The 20,833-nt window shown below is 28.7% G+C and overlaps 1 protein-coding gene across 1 annotated transcript; it reads left to right on the forward strand.

The window, feature by feature from the left end:
* The first annotated feature begins 3,454 nt into the window (after nt 1-3,454).
* Nucleotides 3,455-16,542, forward strand: LOC132926970 (uncharacterized). The gene is made up of 3 exons (XM_060991413.1): nt 3,455-3,967; nt 7,730-8,226; nt 16,028-16,542. Exons 1-3 carry the CDS (start codon nt 3,467-3,469, stop codon nt 16,353-16,355), a joined length of 1,326 nt encoding a protein of 441 aa, XP_060847396.1. The 5' UTR covers nt 3,455-3,466; the 3' UTR covers nt 16,356-16,542.
* The last annotated feature ends 4,291 nt before the right edge of the window (nt 16,543-20,833 follow it).

Consider the following 20,833-nt stretch of genomic DNA (forward strand, 5'->3'; position numbering starts at 1 on the left):
CAGTTATAATACTCGTGTACAGCGCATTAGTTGTTAACTAGGCACTTAAATTAATATTGTTTAGTGTTGTTTTTAATTATGTTATTGATTTAAACTCAAATAATTAAGTTTCATCTAAACATGGTTAAGAGTTAATTATTATTAACACAAATAAATACCTGTTTAGTCGACAGCAGAAAGATGGGTTATATTATATACAAATAATGCTCAATTATCATTATTATTAATATTGTGTAGTCATTACTCATTTGTTACGTCTGAACGATAATCCGATCATAAAATTGATAATCGATGGGCTCTGTAGACTGCGTCGCACAACTTGACAACGGTTCACTAAATTTCGCCCACAAACGTGTCATTTCTTTGGGTACAAAATATCTTTTGTCATATAGTGGAATTCCCCAGTTGTTTTCACTCAATTCAGCTGCTCTCTTGCTCTAGACTTTCATTTTTATAACAATAAATATATAAATAACATAACCATTACAGGTATCTGAGGTATCTAAAGGACTGTAGTACAGTTTTCCCAATCCGTTTTTCTCTATCAGTTTTTCCCAAACAATTTTTCCCAAATCTAATATTTCCAATTTAATTTCTCCAATTTCAATATTTACCATAAAAAAAATTCTAATAAAAATTTGTTTTGTATTGGGAAATATGATCTCGAAAAAAATAAATAACTTTTTCGAAAAATAATATTGAGAAAAAGAACTTTTTGAGAAAAAAAATGTGAAAAACAGATAAGCAATAGTGTCTCCCTACCATCTAAAAGTATTAACCTGGCAATGCACTGCAGGTAGACACGCTTTCTGACTTCTCCTCTCCTCCTCTTCCAACTTCCCCCATCGTACCCATACACAATTATTTTAACAATAAAAGTGTTATATTTTAACATGTACCTAAAGATAATATTTTTTTTTTTTAATAATGTTTTGCATAAGTCGGATAAATGTCGAACAATTTTATTATTAAATTATTGCAAAACATCGCATGGTCCGGCGCACTAGTCATGGGACTAATCATTATAATCCAGGTCAAAATTGTTCAGGGTACCGCCGCATCATTGCTGTCACTTACAATACAATTAAAATATACTTATTTACTAATTAATTTTTATTGAAATTTTCAGCAAATTTTCTAATTCTGTAAATTATAAAATGAAAAATAAAGTCATTAAAAAATATCAAAATTATAAAATTCAGTACCTATAATTCGTTTTTACTGTTAAAAAAAAATCAGTCTGTAGAATATTTATAATTAAGAAGTGTTAATATATCACTTTAGCAAACACAATTTCCAATACAATGTATACAAAAGCTGACAATTATTACGATAGTGAGATTTACAATTTCAACTAATGTATAAACGCCAAGCAGTAAATCATTTTTAAATCTGTAATCGACACTACTCGGGTAACATAAAATTTATCAAAAAATAGTAAATATAAATATTCGTTTTTTAATCTAATCGGCTTATTTATTTAAATTGATAACGAGCACAATTGCACAAACACAATTATTAAATGCGTCACTCTAGATTTATACACATCATTGTAACATATGTATATTCATTAAAATGATATTAGTTGTGTACAATATTATCGTTCCAAAGGTTTGACGATAAAAAACTACCATAAATTAACAATATATATTAACTAATACGATGATAACTTTTTTAAATATTTAAAATTACTGAACATTGCCTATCTCAAAAATAAACTTTTATACCTAGTTTAATACCTTAAAACAAATACTGCTTGGTATTTATCCTTTTTCTGTATTATATAGATCACGTATTCAACTTACTAGACCTACAACCTACACGTATAAGATATCACGAGATAAAGAGAAATATTCATCATAAATTTCTAATTCGGACTTTGAACGATAATTTTTTTATACGCGTGGCTCGATAGCGGGCCGATAAAAAACAAGTAGGTACCTACCATACAATCATACATATTATAAATTTTATAAATCACACGTCCAATCAATAGCTAATAAACCTATAATATAATATTATTATCATGCCTAATATATACTATACCAATAGTATAGCAACAAACAAATTAAATGTAAACAAAAATGTGTTATTATTGTTACTATTTTATTATTTTTTCCTCAGCTTTTATGAATTGATACCATAAAATGCAGACAATTACACGTCACATCGTGCGGGGGAGAAGTAAAATTTCTTGAAGGATAAATGATCATTTTTTCCACATCATCATGCAAATCGAAACGAGTGTAAGTATAAAATGAATATATAAAAGCGCATTGCTCACGAATATCATATAGGTACATTACAGTATATAATAGGTATACTATACGAGTCGACTGGTCACAAAATGTATTATCTACCCATGTCCGAACATAACGAAAAATCAAAAAATAATTATTTATAGACTAACGACGTTTTACAAATACACCTCTTACTTAGTTATTGTTTCAAAATACTCCTTATACGTGATCTGTTTATTAGTCCTCCTCCCCCATTATACCTGCAGTAAAGTTAAATAAAGTGAAACTTAAAAATGCACATAAACAGTCCGTGCAAACTTGTATATAGTAATTCAATTGTATTGCGTTTCTCAAGTCATCGGAACATATATCATCGATTTCGCATAAATTGACAAATAAAGAATAAAAAGAGTCACACACGTTCATTTTTAACAAGTCAGTCGCTCTTGCTAGAAAAATCAAGTGTGATAACACTGATAACTTCACAACTGGATTATTATGAATCACGAGATTTGCAAACTTACATAGGGCGCGTATTTGAATTCTTCAGTTCTATTTTGGTAAGATGGATAGCTCTAAACGGATCGTATATGAGATGTTTAAGACTTGGATTTTTACAATTTAGAAGTACAGACAGTGGCGTAGTTACAGCAGGGGCAACACAGACAATATTGTCTAGGAGCGTAAAAATGATTGTGGTTTGCAGCACTGTTTTAATGACAAAGTGTATGATTTCCATTATTTTTAGGGATGAAAAAATATCTCAGTTCGTGTGATTTTATGTGTAGCTACGCCACCGGGTGCGGATAACTTGTAATCATAAAAATATTATACCTACTAATACTTTGCGTGGAAATTATATAGCACTATAAACAGGGATGACCAAATGGCAGCCCATGGACGAACTCTCTCTGAACAGCCAGATATTCAATTTAAATGTTTTTTTTTTATTTTGCCATTACTTTTACTTTCTTTGGGAAAAAAACGTGTTCATTACATTTTGATGCGCCCCTTAAAAACTTTCTGAATTACTATAAAGGCTATCAAAAAATTGAATTGGTGATCCCCATACTACTATTATATTTTATACCTTTTGCGGCAACAAGTCGATTGGCATACATACATATTATATATTGATAAAAATCATCATAGACATTATATATTATGATTATCTCGCGTGTATGACTATGATGTAGATATTACTGGTGGTGACCGCAGCAGTGGTGATGACGATATCGCTGCCGTCGTTATTGCCGGTCAACGGGATCGGACTGCCAGTGGCCCGGTTGACGTACATCGTGAGCGGTGCGCACCTCGAGTGGTCGAGGCCCGGCGATAGGTCGCGGGCCACCGAGTCGGGCGAGTACGTGGCCCGCAACGTGGCGCCCGCCCGTATGGCGATGAGACACGACGGCGTCATCTACCTGGCCATGCCCAGGCTCAAGCGAGGCGTGCCGTTCACGCTCGGCGCCGTCGAGTACGACCCGTGCGTGAGCACCATAGAGCCGCCCGTGTCGCCGTACCCGTGCGCGGCCGCTCACCGGAATGTCGCCCAGTCCGGCACCGGTACCGGTAACTGGACCGTGGTCAACGTGGTGGACGTGCACCTGGACGACGGCGGCGTTCTGTGGGCGCTGGACGTCGGCAAGGTGAACTTGCTCGAGGGCGGCGCGACCGTCGTCGTCCGGCCGCCGATGGTGTTCGCATTCGACACGGACACCGATGAAGTGAGTACGCCGTCCACCGTATACACGGCAATACCGTAATGAAATATGAGTGTCCCGCCCCTAATGACACGTGCAGCAGTCACCCCGTCTCTTTCGATAACGTCGGGTGGGTGTGGAGTGGTCACCCCAAAATGATATAGACAATTATTTATAATATCGTAGATACGAGCGTATATTATGCATTTAAGATTGAAATATTATTTTTTAAATAAGAACGTTGAAATTTTAGTCGGTGGGAGGGTGTAGATGATTGGTTTTGGCCTATCTGTTGTAAAATAAATTTGATCATACCACTAACCTCTACTGCCTGTTTAACAAGACACCATAACTATATAATTAATTATTATAGCTGATTAGACCCAACTGAAACGACTTGATAGGATCACGCGCGGGTATTAAAATAATATTATGGAATCAAACATATTATTCAAAGTGATTACCAAAACGCATAAAAGGTTATTGCTTTGAATTCGACTTTCAATGCTCCAGCCGTGCGGGAACAAAATGTAAAACAACTTATTGGTTGTTATATTTGTATTATGAATTATGATATTACAATACAGCGGTAGACTACAATTATTCTCAATAATGCAGTTTAAAAAAAAAAAAACATATCTGTATATTATTATTATTCAATCTCCTATGAAATTGATTCAATATGCAATTTTACTCGATTCCGATTTCCTCGTATGTGCTTTAAACACAACTTTTGTTACCCGAATTAAACTTTGAGAAATTAAATTTGACTTCAATTTTTTTTATCATTACATTTTTATTACAGTAATATATAAGTTCTAAAATAGAATTTAAAATGTATTAACAGCATACGCATAACTGTAAGTATTTTACAAATAGTTAATCTGTACGATTAATTTTATTTTATAAAATAAAAAAAACAAATTCGTATGTTTATTTTGTATTACACTACACTAAACACTTACACGGCATCGAGCTTAGATAATACTTAACACACATGTGCATGTATTGAATTTTATAGACGTATGGTAGTAACTAGAGATACACTTATTATTATAATATTATTATTAAAAATAGATTTGAACAAAAATAATGTTTAATTGATGGTTTTATTAGTATTAACTATTAAGTAAAGCAAATAAAGTTAAATGTCTCCGCCAAAATGAGCACACAAATACTTTAAACAACACATTTTAATAAAAAAAAAATAGTAAACACATTTAACTAAATAAAAACGATTTCTGAAAAACTCTTCGTTATGTATCTAAAAATAAATAACTAAATGTAAAAACCGTGAACGTGTGAAAATGTATTTAAAAAAATCAAAATCAAAATTCCTTGTTCTTGGAATTTCCAATAACACGTTAAACTATGTTACAAATAAAAAAAATAAGAATTTATGTAAACACGTCTTAATAATCGATAAAATATTTCTGAACAAACACTATACAGCCAATGGAAATTTAAATTACATTTTTTAAATATTATCAAATAAAATAAAATATCCTAAAACTATAATATTATAAAAAATTAAAATATAATTTGGTTGAAAAAACTCCTATTCAATAATAATGTATACCTACAACCGATATTATATTTTGAATGGGTCTATTGAACTGTTACACCATCATGAAATTAATTAATTTAACGATTTTCTTATCATAAAATGAATAATTATAAAAAAATTCATACGTTTTAACATAGGGGATAAATATATGTACACATTAACCAATCTCGTTCAGTCGTTTTCAAATTTAATTAATTTTTGAAAAATATAAACGTTTATTCGCTCTTTTTAAACGGCTTTGACGTTCAAGTTGATTTCCTATTTTAATTATCGATAACCAAACAAAAACTTTTCGTTCCCTTAACGGTTTGCAGCATCAGACTTTTATCAAATAAAACAATTAACTAATTAATCGTCACGATTTTATTATCGATGCAAGTGTCACAAACATATTTTGAGCAAAATTCTGTTAAAACTAATTTATAATAATACGTATAAACGTGTACGCTAAGCATTATACTATAATATTAGTGACATGCAGGACATTTTGAGTTGACATTGAATATTTAAAATATAAACAATAACAAATTAGTGCGTATTTAAAAACGATTTTGAAATGACATGTTTAGGATTTATCCAAAAGTGGAGCCAATATTAAAAATTCTTTTATGTTTCTAACGTTATGAATAAAAAAGAAGAAACAGAATAGCCCGCGCGATATGTTCAGGAATTCAATAAATATTAATATTATAAATCAGAATGAGGTCAATATTAAAAATTCGTTTATGTTTCCAACTCTGGGAAAAAATTAAACCGAGTGGCCTGAGTTGTTCAGAAATGCAATAAATATTGATATTATATTAAATGATTTATTATAAATCGGTTTATTCTATTGATATTGACCGTATAATATTGTACGAATCGTTAATTAAACTATTATTATAAACACCATTTACAAAAAAATAAATTTAATTTCAAGACAATTTGTCAAACAACGTTCAATAATTGATGTGTAATATATTATGAAACACATTATGTATTTTCCTTCTCCATGAACACGTTTGTAATTGTAATAAAATATAATTATTATAATCTAATTTGTTTACTACAAATAACGAATGCAACAAATTTATTGACAGAATGATGTACCTACCTAGATTGCACTATCGTCTATTTTATTAACTACATTCGTTTTGTTTTTATTTTATATTACCACTTACCTTGGCTGTAATTTATTACTCATCTAACTATATATATCTTGTGTAATATTATTTTATTTATGCTATCAATGCTTTACTTGGACTATTTATTCTCTTCAAATAAATAAACATTAAATAACAAAAAATATACACTTACTCGCAGGGCTTACACCTGAATAAACCAGAACGCATTGTACCTCTAAAAACCATTAAAAAACTCCAAAACCCGAAACTCAAACAATCCAAATAGTTTTATTTCACAATAGCTGAATTAACCAAAACCTGAATAAATCATACTGGTTAAGCCGAAACCTTAGTATATTTTTATTTTACAAATTATATTTGTCGATATTATATAATTTTGCGGTTAGTTCGATCTTGTAATAGTTTTTCGTCTAATAATAACATTAATAACTGATGACAGAAATTAGCCTACAAATTACAATCAATTGGTATTAATTACTAAATATTTCTCGCTATTTATCAACACATTTTAACGTTTATGCATTACGGTCCATAGTTTGTTGTATTTATTCATTTTTTTGTACTGTCCAATAGTAATATTTTATGGAATGAAATAATATTGTATAAGAAATATTCTATTATCAAAGAAAAATTGGTACCTACTAACTTGGATTTCAAATTAAGATTTATCCTAAACTATAGATTCCTTCCTAAATTACACCCACACTAACCCGCATAATAAGGGTAAATGAAAGCATCAAAGCATTTGTTCAAATGTTTTATCCCGAAGTTTGCAAAACACCCGATAACCTGAATCCGGCATTTCATCACCAGAAGCGTGCCAAGTCCCTGTGTATTCGTTGTGCAGCTTATCTATACGAATTTCGCCGTCTACAAACTGCAGAGTTACACAAATGTTTATCAACATAACTATTCAAACAAACATGTTGTATAATTATTATATATTTATATGTCTATATATTAAAATATGATATTATTCGAATGAAATGGTATTAGCAGAATACATTTCCATCGCAATTACTCGAATACCTTTTTTTTACCCGAATAAATAATTGTACTTGAAAATAATTTGAATAATAATAATAACTTCTGCAGATAGTGCGGGCGATCGACTTATCGCGGGCGACCACGGAGGCCAGCTGCTTGCAATCGATCGTGGTCGATCACAGCTCGACCGCGGGCCAATTCGTGTACGTGTCTGACGCCGGCCTTGGCAACGTGATTGTCTACAACGTGGCCTGCGACAGTTCGTTCAAGGTGCACGTACCGGTGGGCCCGTGCGGCCAACGGGACGTCATGTACATGGCACCCGTGCTGGCTGACGTAATGGACATGGCCGCGGGCCGCGGCTCAGCCCGCTACCGGCGGCTCTACGTCACGTACCTGTCGTCGTGCGACATGATGTACGTCCCGGTGCATGTCGTGGACGAGTCGACGGTCGATCTGCCAACCGTCAACGTGGGCCGCAAACCGTGCAAGATGATCGTGCTGGGGACCGACCGCGGGTCCGTCATATACTTCCGGACCGACGGCGACACCGGCGAAATTCTCAGCTGGGACGTCAACAAGCTGTTTCGGCACGAAAACTTTAGGTGAATTTAATCAAAAATATTAACCCTTTTTACTGCAGTACATTATTTTAATGTAGCAAATGATTTTTTTCACTCGTTACGTATACACATTCAGACGATTATTGTACCGATTTATTGACCTGATTTTTCAAGAACTATAATCATTGTGATGAGTTTGGCGTCAGTAATGTAAAGTGCCATCGTATCACGCTCACCCACCCACCAACCCACCGCCCAATTCGTCAATGATTATTACTAGCCGGACCAATACACGTGTTATCCGTAGGTTTATATAACAATATAATGCGTGGGTGAATCAAATATAGGCCGCGTCGATTTTACGAGAAGCAACAAAAGCGTTATCGTCTTTTACCAACAGCTCCCACGCACGCACGCGCGCACTCGCGCAATAATATAGACACACACGCAAAGGTGACGTATTGAGTTTACTCGGTTTGATATTCAAAAAACGCATTTTGCCATCTCCGGTTTTACCTTTTTGAGAATAATATAGAGTGAGATATAGAGTGAGCGAGAGAAAGAGAAATAAAAACCTTTTTATTGAGAAAGCCCGATATTAAATGAAAGCCGACGTTTGGTATATTTGATATCGGATGTATTTTTTTCCCGCTTAAAATCCGATGCCGGACCCAATGTTAGGTAATATAGTTTTTTAAGCGTGGAAAAAAACAGACAGGTCATTTACGCACTTTATACTCATCCATTCTAACGATACGTTCTTCTCCGTAAGTTCTATTTTCCCGTCGCTATCTTCATCGAGAGTCATTATATCCGATAATGAGTCGTTGTACCTATATACCATATATATACTACCACAGCGTACATGTAATAAATCGTTGATCACCTTTAGCTCCGGCCAACGACGTGTAAACGATACTGAATAACCGACTCTATATACACTAACGTAATCTTTCCATACCATAACAACTATACCTATATTATTCATTGTATAATATTGTATATAGTATGGGTGCCATTTGGGGTATCGCAGGGCTTGCATTGGTGGATCTATTTTTTACTGTACCGTATTGTGGCCTGCCTCGATTTTATGTTGCACCGGTACAACTAAAATATAATAATTAATATACCTATACTACAACAATAATTATTATCGAAAAATATTTAATAAATAATATATTGTTTTAATTTTTATTGTAGTTGAAATTACTTAACAGTTGTAAGATTATAATCACGGTTCAAAATTTAAAAATATATTTATAAATATAGTTTATCACTATCTTATTGACTTCTTAAAATTATGATATAATTATAAATTATTAAAAATTAGGGAAAACACAATCTCACGTAATTCATTTTGTTAATTATTTAAGAACTCTTAATTTCAAACAATAGGTTATTGATTTTCAAATAACTGCATGCTAACAGCTTACATAAATTATTTTTTATAACTTAATGCTTACTGCTTTATTTGTATAATAAAAAAATTGATTTGAATTTATGATATTATAGTCATTATAAATCAAATGTATGAACTGTATTTATAGATAATGACAGTATAATCAAGATTCAAAGTAATATAATAGGCAATAATGCAATATAAATACAAAATGCTTACTGCTGATTATTGCTATAGTCTTATTAATTTAAAAGAGCTAGAATTGTTTAGAAAAAACTACATTATATGAATTATCCGCGTGAAGGAGTAGTTTTTGAATTTTGAAACTTCACATTCACGATTAGGTAAATTTCTGAAATGATATATTCACATAAAACACATTTGTATTTCTCATATGGCCCACAGCCACCTGTTGCCAGTTTTTTGAAAAAAAACCAACTTTACGTATTTTTCAGAGTGTAGGCTAGTTGTGAGACTTATACTAAGAGGTCAGAATATAAAACGGAACGTCACCCTATAATATATTTATTGGATTATAAATTATTAAAATATATTATAAAACATATGACGTGTATGATAAAAAAACAAAAATAAACAAATAGGTTCGTATCGAATAAATCGTAGTTTCCGATATGGCTGATATTCGATAATTTCGGATTTAGATTATTTCTATTCACAACAAATATACATTTACAAATTTTATGATGAATAGGAAAAATGTATTATATAATTATATTATATAATAATTTATTACAACAATTATAATTAAAAACGTACCTATTATATTCAAGTTGCTTAAAAAATATTCTTTACACACATAGACTCAGTGGTGTGACAAACAATAATTTCAGGCTCTGAAGTTGACATGCATTGTTAGATGTGTGGTCCAAACAGTTTAAGCGCGAAAAACACAATTTTTCGATATTTTTTTTTTATTAAATTGGCTTTCGTCACTTTTTAACTATTTTGCCGTAAAAAATTAGTTTTACGTCTTTTTAGTTATGTATATCGTACGGGAAGCTTTCAAAAATATGCTAGCGTGCACAAGGGACCGTCGGACTTTATTTTTATGTCAATAAAATCACGAAAATCCAAATATTTAATACCCAAAGCCACTAAATACAACTTTTTTGAAAAAAAATTCATATGTAAGTTTTTGCGCTGAAGGATTTATTTTTGAATTCCTAAACTTGACAGTTTTGGGGACGATTACCTCTGAAATTACTTTTTAAATAGGGGGTGGGTGGTAATCGGTGGGTCCTCTAATTGTAAATGTAATATGATACTTAAAAAGTAGATCTGAAATATTATTAGTTAAATTATATTATAATGCATTAATTATATAAATTTATAATATCCTCCCCCCATCTTTTGCGTCTATTATTATAGGTGGTTCTTACTTTCTTAGTATACTTTGCTTCTAAAAAATGTTTAGTTCACCACCCTTTTACATAGACTACTTAAATAAAATATATTAAATTGTAATCATAACGCAATGGGAAAATGATTAAACTCTTGTTTTATGCGCATTTAGTCTTAAAAACTGTCCACTGACAAAGTATTATTATTGTGTTTACACGTGCTTTTTCCCTATGTCATATCTTTTTCATTCCGTTGTGGGTTTTAAAAATAATAACCATGGAATAATTTGTTCAAAGAATAATAATATTATTAATAATAACAACATCTGAAATAATAAATTGTTATTTCAATGTTAATATTATTAAATATTGCCGTGTTCGTAAAATAAACTTTGAGGATGAAAAATAAAAACTAACTTCAAATACGCCACGTGCGTATTATTGCGTGTGTATGTGTATGCATGGATCGTTATCGTGAGACATGTATTATTATATACATATCGTTTATAGCTGGTCCATACAACTGTTTCACGACTGAAATGTCAAACACCGTTTGATAATACAACGACGACTAATTCATGAACCGCTGCCGCCTCGTTTGTATAAACCCGACATGTGGCTCACATCCCGTGTAAACCCAGCTTTATCCACTGCAGTGCGTGGCTATATAATGTGCTGTTTTATAGTTAGTACCTATGTATATATATAGTATATTATGACGTGTGTAACGACGTGTTCTACAGTGTACAACTGTGCTCAAAGGTTTAACATTTTACTGTTTTAGCCCTACGCTGCCACCGCAGTAGCTATATCATTATTATAATTACTATATGATATTATTGTTAATCGTGTATATAAGCGTAAAGCGGATGATTTTTTTTTTTTATTTTACGAGATATAATAATAACTATTACTCTTAATATATACTTGCGTATCAATATATTTTTTATAAATATATATTATAGTATATTCACATAAAATAATTTAATAATATAATATGGTTCTAATAATGTAGGATTATAATGGTTAAATACTTATATATATACGCTATATTGCATTACAATTGCAGTTATCTATTATACAGTAAAATATATGTTTTACTTGACATATAAATACAACGATATATTATATACACACAAACATTTCATATGACACGTATTTTTTATAAAACATTTTAAATATCAACTTTGGTCTATATTATGCATAATAGTATTCCTATAATATCAATTATGTACTCGTGTTTAGAGAGGTCCCCCACCTTCAGGGGGCAATTGCCAAATCCTGAGTCCCATTAAGAAGCGCTAGTGGTTGAAGTTCAAAGACCTTATACCAAAAGAGAATTTTTATTTTTACTATTACATTAGTCATTTTACAATTTAACATATATTAATAAAATATTCGTGAAAATAAAATAAAATATATTAATTAAGTATCAATAATACATTTTTAATCATTTTAATTTATTTTTTTTAATTTTTAATTTTATATTTATTTCATTTTGATTGATTTATAATGACAATAACATGTAAGCAAATTTATATTTATAAAAAAAATATAAAACAAATTGTGTACCTAACCATTGTTATAATATTAATTCTTCTGCTCGAAATATAAAAAAAATAGGTTTTACAACATTAGATCGCTATTTCGCGTATTTAAACATTTTTATTCTATGATATTAAATTTTTTTCCACCTACAGTTAAGCACTTGAGCAATATAATCGTACTGCCAAAAAAATAGACGCTAAATCGTAATTATAACACAACTAAAATAAAAATGTATCGATGTCTAAGTTGAATTATTTCATTTATTTATAATAATAATTAGGTACACTGACATTGCAGCGAATTTATTTTAATAATAATACCAGCTCGTTAGTTGTTACACACAATTTGTTATAATACTAGACGAAAAATAATTATAATATTTGTTATTCAAATTAATAATTTTTAAATCTGTAAAAAATAGAAGTAAAATCACAAAGAAAAAAATAGTATCTTAAGTTTTAATAAATAATTATAAATATATAATACATAAAACAAGACTCTACTGTACGTTACTATACTAAAGGAATTTGCATTATGTAAACAAAATATATTCTTTTAAATAATATTAATAACGTTAAGCTTTAAATTATATTTTCTACAAACTGTTGAAATAGACGGCTGTCAGATACACTTATTACTCCCAGCAAAACGTAAGAATATTAATTTATTACGAAAGATAAAAATCCAATAAAGTATTATCTAATATCTAAATTATGCAATGAAAAATATGTCTTTTAAAAAAGTACTATATAATTCGTTTCAAACTCATATTATTACTTGGTACCTATTATTTATAGCATTTTATTATTTATTTGGTTTCGTTAAATTATACATTAGTAATAATATTATATTTAAGTTTTAAAATAAAATTACATTTTTAAATGCACCTTCTAGGTAAATGTTAATCAATTTTCATTAATAATAATTAATTGAATAATAATATTTAACTATTAAAAACATTAAAAGGAAAATTCGAATATAATGAAATTAATGTTATGTTATTCAGTTGTTGTATCAATTTTGAAAATAAAGTTGAAAAATATATAATAAAAATATAAGCACAAGAAAAATGCAATGAGATTATATGAACGTTAATGCATTATATTATCTACCTTATATAAATCATAATTCATAAATCATAAATATGTTGTCCAAGCTATGACATTACACTATACTGCTGTAGTGTCTATAGAGATCAGTATTAGTTTTCAACTTGACCATGTTATTTTTTATCTTCATAATCAATCATGTATAGTAATAATTCCAATGAAATCTAAACCATATACTATTTGACATAGTAATAGTAATTATTAATATACATATTACATTTTTTTAATGAACCTGTGTTTTTTAAAACGTAGGTATATAGCATTTATTAATACAACTTACACTAGGTAGTTTGCCGTTTTAATTCATCTTTAATTAATAATTTTGATAGGTCGATATTGACTATTGAGTCCTGCTATCAGTCTGCTATTGTAATGAAAAGTGGGAAAATAATAACTTTGCATCGACAAATATTGAGTAGATAATAGTAAGTATCAAGTGTCAAATGTATCGACATTACTTTGTGCCCATTGTTCTTTATAGCACATAAAATTCAAATTAATTAAGTTTAAATATACAATTGGTCTAGTGGAAATTTTAACCTATAAAGTACAAATACTCTATTTTTCTTATTAATAGAATTGCCAATTTATACAAAAAAATTCAAACAAGTTTCAATTAATCACTACAATAATTATATATATGCCTTAAATATAAATATAACATATAGCATTATTTAAATTTTACTCTACATTTTATAATTTGACGTTTTTTTTACATGTTATACTTTTTTTGATTCTTAAATATTTAAATTTAAATATCTATAAATAATAATATTATAATATCTTAATTTATTCATTTATACGAGCAGTAATATATATTTGTATACATTTTCTGTTAATAATTATATTTATTTCAATTTAATTTTAGCATTTTAAAATAACAATTTTTAATCAAAAATACTTTACAATTAGGTTTAATCGCAGAGACATATTTAACCCTTCCCTCAAACTCAGTTTGAAATTCCAATTACAAATTATATAATGTTTTTATTCTGTTAAAATTCTAAAAACATTAAAACAAACATTTAATATTTATAAATTCTGTCTTGTCATGCCTTATCTTTGCTGTACATAAATCGTTACCCTTAAATCTTAATTATAAAAAATTCAAAATGTATATTCACTCAGTGAGACAAAATAATGCTTCGGCCGAGCAGAGAATAATATTACAGCGGATGAGTACTAAAGAAAAAACTGTTTTTGTGGACTTAACTTTATTTATTTTTTCAAAATAAGTACCTTCATTAAAAATCCTTACATAAAGCTCCATTTTTCTTATACAATTAAAACAATAAAATGTAATTATTTTATGTTGGTACATTTACCGACTCCGTATTAATATTTATAACGTTAATAGATGCTTTTAAGAAGTGATCAAAAAAATAGAATGTAGGTACTAAGTAGATATAGTAGAATTAATGCAATATAGTGGACACTAGTCACTAACACAGAAAAGTAACTATACTACATAATATTATAATATCATTCCTTTTAAATAATATAATAGATACCATTTTCAATGACAAAAATCATTATAATGGTTTCCTCGTAATCAGACCAGAGCCAAGAGAACTTTTTGATGATAAGTCACAAAGTCAAAATGTGAACTTCTCTTTTAAATACGATTCAGACGTTTACCGTGGTTACCCGTGAAGTTACTGCACATTCTGCGTATCCATCAACACACAGCGCGCATTAATAATGAATAAAGTTGTTGACATCTGACTTGCCCTCTTTACTCTTAAAATAAATTTTCTCCATATATTTTTTATATTTTACTATTCCCATCACTGATGTATCAACGCAGAGCGATTTATATTTACTTATTTATTTATTCAGCTTTTTAGCGCACATATGGATATAGACAGCTAAATCTCTGTGGTCTACAAAATTCGATTGATGGAAGAATATGTTTACACACATCTAATACCTAAAATTAATACATATAATTACATAACTGGTCTAAGAATGCTATTAACCATTTTAGAATCTAAAAATCTAATGCATATTATATATATGAGTTCGTAACCTAACCATGTGCATATATAAAGGGGATGTGTTGTTCATACTTCTATGATTCATTTTTTTTTTTTAAGAAACTGAATGAAATGTTATTTAGAAAAAGTTAACAAATATAATATCCTTTAAATTCATAAAAAAAATCAATAGTTTCATTGTAAGCTATAAGACATTTCTTATATTATAATAATAATTATACGTTAAAGCAATAATATGTAATGTATGAAATCATTATATAGTTTATAGAGATTATTACCGACAACTATATGATATTTATAAAGTATATCACAACTCACAATGCCGTGATAAATCGATCACTCTATCAACTTACTTTATAAGCTAAATAATAATGTAATGTATATACGTATAATATCGTTGTTATACTCATTATGTGTATACTATCGCAGGTCCGTGCAGCGTGGTCGAAAGTCCAGGATACCGTTGATGGTAACTACGGGTTTCCAGGGTTACCAGTGGTCCATGGAGAGCAATTACGTAGATTTCCTGGTCGGCGATATCGGGTGTCTGGGCGTCAGTACAAGAATCGAACCCCTGCAGATCCATGACGAATATCCTGACGACCCGTGTTCGAATACGGTTCCGATGCGATGCGGTCAGGGCCGGACGACGGCGAAAACAATCGGATCGAACGGGACGAAATCAGCAAGAAGGAGTACAACTATTGTCAACAAGAGATCCGCCGCAACAATAGCTGTAGTTGAACCGGCAGTGTAAACACTTGAATATTATATACTACAGACACCGCCGCGCCGTCGGGACTGCTGATCATGACGATGACGTTGGAAACGATAAAATAAAAATATTTTGCCGGAAAACAGTTTTTGACCGGAAACGCACACAATAATAATATAATACAACAATATTATTATACAGAGTGAGTCCAATCCAAGTACGATTCTTTATATCCTAAACATTTTTTCGCGTATACCTATATATAATATAATATAACTATTAACTATATCGTGATTTGTTGATTGTTGTCATTAATCGCATTAATTATTGTTATTATTATTATAATTATTATTTTTGTTATTGTTCTTATTTTCAAAAAGTATATTATTTATTTTTGATATGCGTAATACAATAATATAGACATATAGTAATTAATTGATGTGTGCAGTTTATACTTTTTATTATTACCTATTATCATTACTCTATATTTTTGAGTATTAATATTACACATTTTGTTGCTGAGCAATTATTCTTAGAATTTTTATTTTTCTTGTTCATCACAAGATTTTAAAAGAAGTTGAGCTTTAACCTATATTTCGTATTACCAAAAAATAATTGCCATACAGCAAAACAAAATTATTATCACAAAATATTAATATAATATTGCCTAATGTTTTCTGCTAACTTACCATCCTTGATTTTTTTATTTTAAATAACATTTTTCATCCTCGTTATATTTAATTTTAGTTTGATTTCTTCCATCCCGTTTCTACTTTGCTAACAATGGCCTATACCGAATAAGCAAAATTTTCTTTTTTCCAGGTATATATCAAGAATTAAATGATATGAATCATATAAATTATGAATATATTGATGAAAGGGAATAAAACAAAAAGTCCCCAAAATTATAAATGGTTAAGATATCCATCCCCTTTAGTTTTAAGGAGATTATCTCATACCTACCTAAAATATTCTTCATAAGTTACCCTAGTTGAAAAATCCTTATTAAAACAGGTTTAGCCTAATACTTTTAACGTAATCGTGTGACACGTGCATAGTACATATCAAGTCAAATTATAGTACAATTAATATATATTACATGGCATGGGATAGTTCCAAGAAACAAATTATTATTACATTACAATCAAAACTTGCTAAACATAAAACAATTTTCTCAAGCATCTCTACACTAAACTTTGAATATTTACTTAAGCGTATATAACTGTAATATTGCGTATATGTTATAAATTATAAATAATAATACAATATAAACTATAGATTCAATGAAATGATATTGTAGTATAACGAAATTATCTGGATATTAAATAAAGGAATTGACGAGGATAATGATTTATAGTAAATTATATAAAATGAAAAATGTAGTATTTTAATAATTACTTTAAAGCAATAATAAGACATCAACAATTAGATAGCTGACAATAAATGATAAATTTTATTATTAAAAATAAAAAATTACGACCGTTACAGGTTGTATTTAAATGAACTCTATAGGTATTTCAAACGATATCAAACCGCAATAGATTCCGAGAAAAAACCTAAAAGCTCGATTAGTATTAAAATTTGAAATTGTATGACGTATTGTTTTTCTTTTTTTGTACATCATCATTTATCACTAGAGATACTAAAATTTTTTAAAAATTACAAATCTTCTATGAATAAATTCAATAGTGAATTAAAAATTATAATTATACTGATACTAATTAGTTGAAATTAATATATATACTTTGGTCGTAATCTAAACTTAAAAATGTTATTATAATATGTGAATAATAGTACAGCTTATTATTATTACTATTATTATAAAAAGATAATCTTATCAAAATATGAATTGGTCTTCCACCAAAATGTCATACTTAATAATTATATACATAGTATTCATTCCGTCTATGGTTTAAACTTTGAAGAGTTTAAGCTATATATTGATATAGTTAGTTAAAACTAAGTTTATTAACTAGTTTTAACTTAGCCATTAGACCATTTGTTTTATTTTTGATATTGTCTTCTTCTTAGTTACATTATATAAGTTTATAAGCTTAAAAGTCTCATCAAAAATTATTTAACAATAAACCAAAAGTGTTTGCACTTCATGACACAAATTACATATAATATTCAGAATTGTATCACAAAGATTAAAAATATTTAAAACTATTTAAAAATTTAAAATCATCAACTTTTCGTATATAATACATCCTGTATAGTGTATATATTATATTATTAAAGATGAAACTATATCATCCAAACTCTACATATACGAGTATTAAGGAAGAAAAAATATGTTGAATATTATTAATCGAGCTACTGAAAATATAATTATCTCAAATTTCTAACCAGAAATTAGGATCACAACAATATGAAAAAAAAAATGTATTAAATAGTGACTGATATGCCTGAATAATTATTTTTGGTTTTTAATTGTAAAGTTATGTAAGTTTTATATCATTATTGATTGTATTTTATTTTTCTTATTTGATTCCAAGCTCTGAGAAAATAAGAAAACTAGCAAAGTGTATAGGTACTCCGATGTTTTTACAGAGTTCGTTAAAAATTAAGTAGACCATTAAAAAGTTAAGGATACTTTATTTCTATAAAAAACTTCTGAAAAGTTGTTTGTTATTATTTTTTTGTAACCTGAAATTATTTAAAAACATTTAATCATATTTATTTATGTATATTAATACATTTTTTGTACATAAATAGCTAGGTACTTTAAAAGCGCGAATACAAGGTGCATGGGATGGGAATGATGGCTTTCCTATAACCTCTATTAAAAAAAAATGATTTATATAGGTCGAACTATTGGAACTGTAGAAGTTGACAACGCAAACGCAATCTATAACATTATAACGTTCATGTACTGTAATCGATCGCATTTTTTTATTTTAATTGTGTAATTCATTTAAGAGGATGTCACACTCATAAAATGTGACCGTAAAAATATTAGTTTTGTATTTCGTGCATGTACATTACATTGACTAGAAATCATTTATTTACAACAAATGATAAAGGACCGCATTTTCTATGTTTTGTCTTAGGCTTATTTTAAATTGTTTATTATAAGATTTGTACAGACAATTAAAAATTTAAAAATATTTAAATTAATGTAATTAAACACTTAACACAGCCATTCACTGTGTCCTAGATAACTCATCGATCCTTATGGCCCCTATATTTCTAATGGGTAGGCCAGTTCTACGCATTATTTTAATAGTTATACCTACTTATTGAAAGTAATAATTAGTAAGTTTAATGGGTATAAATAAACTATAAACTACATTATACACAATACACACAAATAATATAGCTAGTCCATATTAAACAACACAGTTAACCTATAACACATTCATCATGATGGTTGGTTTAACAAACTTATAAAGTTTCCCAATAGATCTACCTACCTACTCTATTATATAAGCTCACGAAGTAAATAATAATTATAACTTCACCAGTTTTTTTACACTATATATAAACACTATAAAGATTAAAAAAATTATACATTCATGTTATATTATTATATATTATATTAATTTATTTATCATATATTCAAATTATATTATATTAAAGAAGGTAATAACTATAATAAATTAAAAATATAGTTGTTCTAAATTTTAATAATAATAAAATATGTAAATACGAGTATAATATTATAGTACCTACCTATTACCTATATAACTTGAATTGTTATTGAAAACAATTTCCTCAATCCATCAAATGAGTGCCTGACGAATTCTCCATATCTATAAATTTAATTTGGCCAAATAAGAATTGACGAAATTGTAATCAGTCCCTCAACATCTATATTTGACTGATTCCAAATTTGTTTTTATATTTTGAGTAAATTATTAAATGAACAGGAATCCCGTCTATAAAATGATATGTGTGATTTACCAACCCAAATTGCTTTAATTGCTGTAAACCCCTTACAATTGGATAAATTATTGATTCTAGTCGCAACACACGTAGATACCTATGGTTTATATAAAAATGTAGACATTAAACAATACATATATATGTATAATGTATATATAAGGCTTACAGTTTTGTAGTAAACAGAGCGAAAAAAAATGGTGAGTTATAATAATGATATTTGGTCTTATAAATACTACAACTAGACAAGTGTCGATTTTTTAGTAATAGTTTATAGTTATTTCTATAAAATATTTAGTTCAAATAAAACTTACATAAAAAAATCGAAAAGATACATAGGTACTAGAGAAAAAACAAATAGTATTTTTATTGATATACATTTTTAAATTTGTTTATATTTATAACATTGAATAAGTATATGTTTTACCTACCAATTACCAATTATTAAAAAAAATTACATCAGAAAACAAAAATAAAATCCCGATTAAAACGTACCTATATTGCATAAGTCACTTATAAGTTATAATATACATATTATTATCTACTGTTATTTAAAAAAATGTGCCAATGATTAAATCACCATTTTATTATAATACGGTTTTCATTGATACATTCCGAATGATATTTTCACGTTT

The sequence above is a fragment of the Rhopalosiphum padi genome, chromosome 1 (assembly GCF_020882245.1).
Source record: "Rhopalosiphum padi isolate XX-2018 chromosome 1, ASM2088224v1, whole genome shotgun sequence".
Classification (NCBI taxonomy): Eukaryota; Metazoa; Arthropoda; class Insecta; order Hemiptera; family Aphididae; genus Rhopalosiphum; species Rhopalosiphum padi.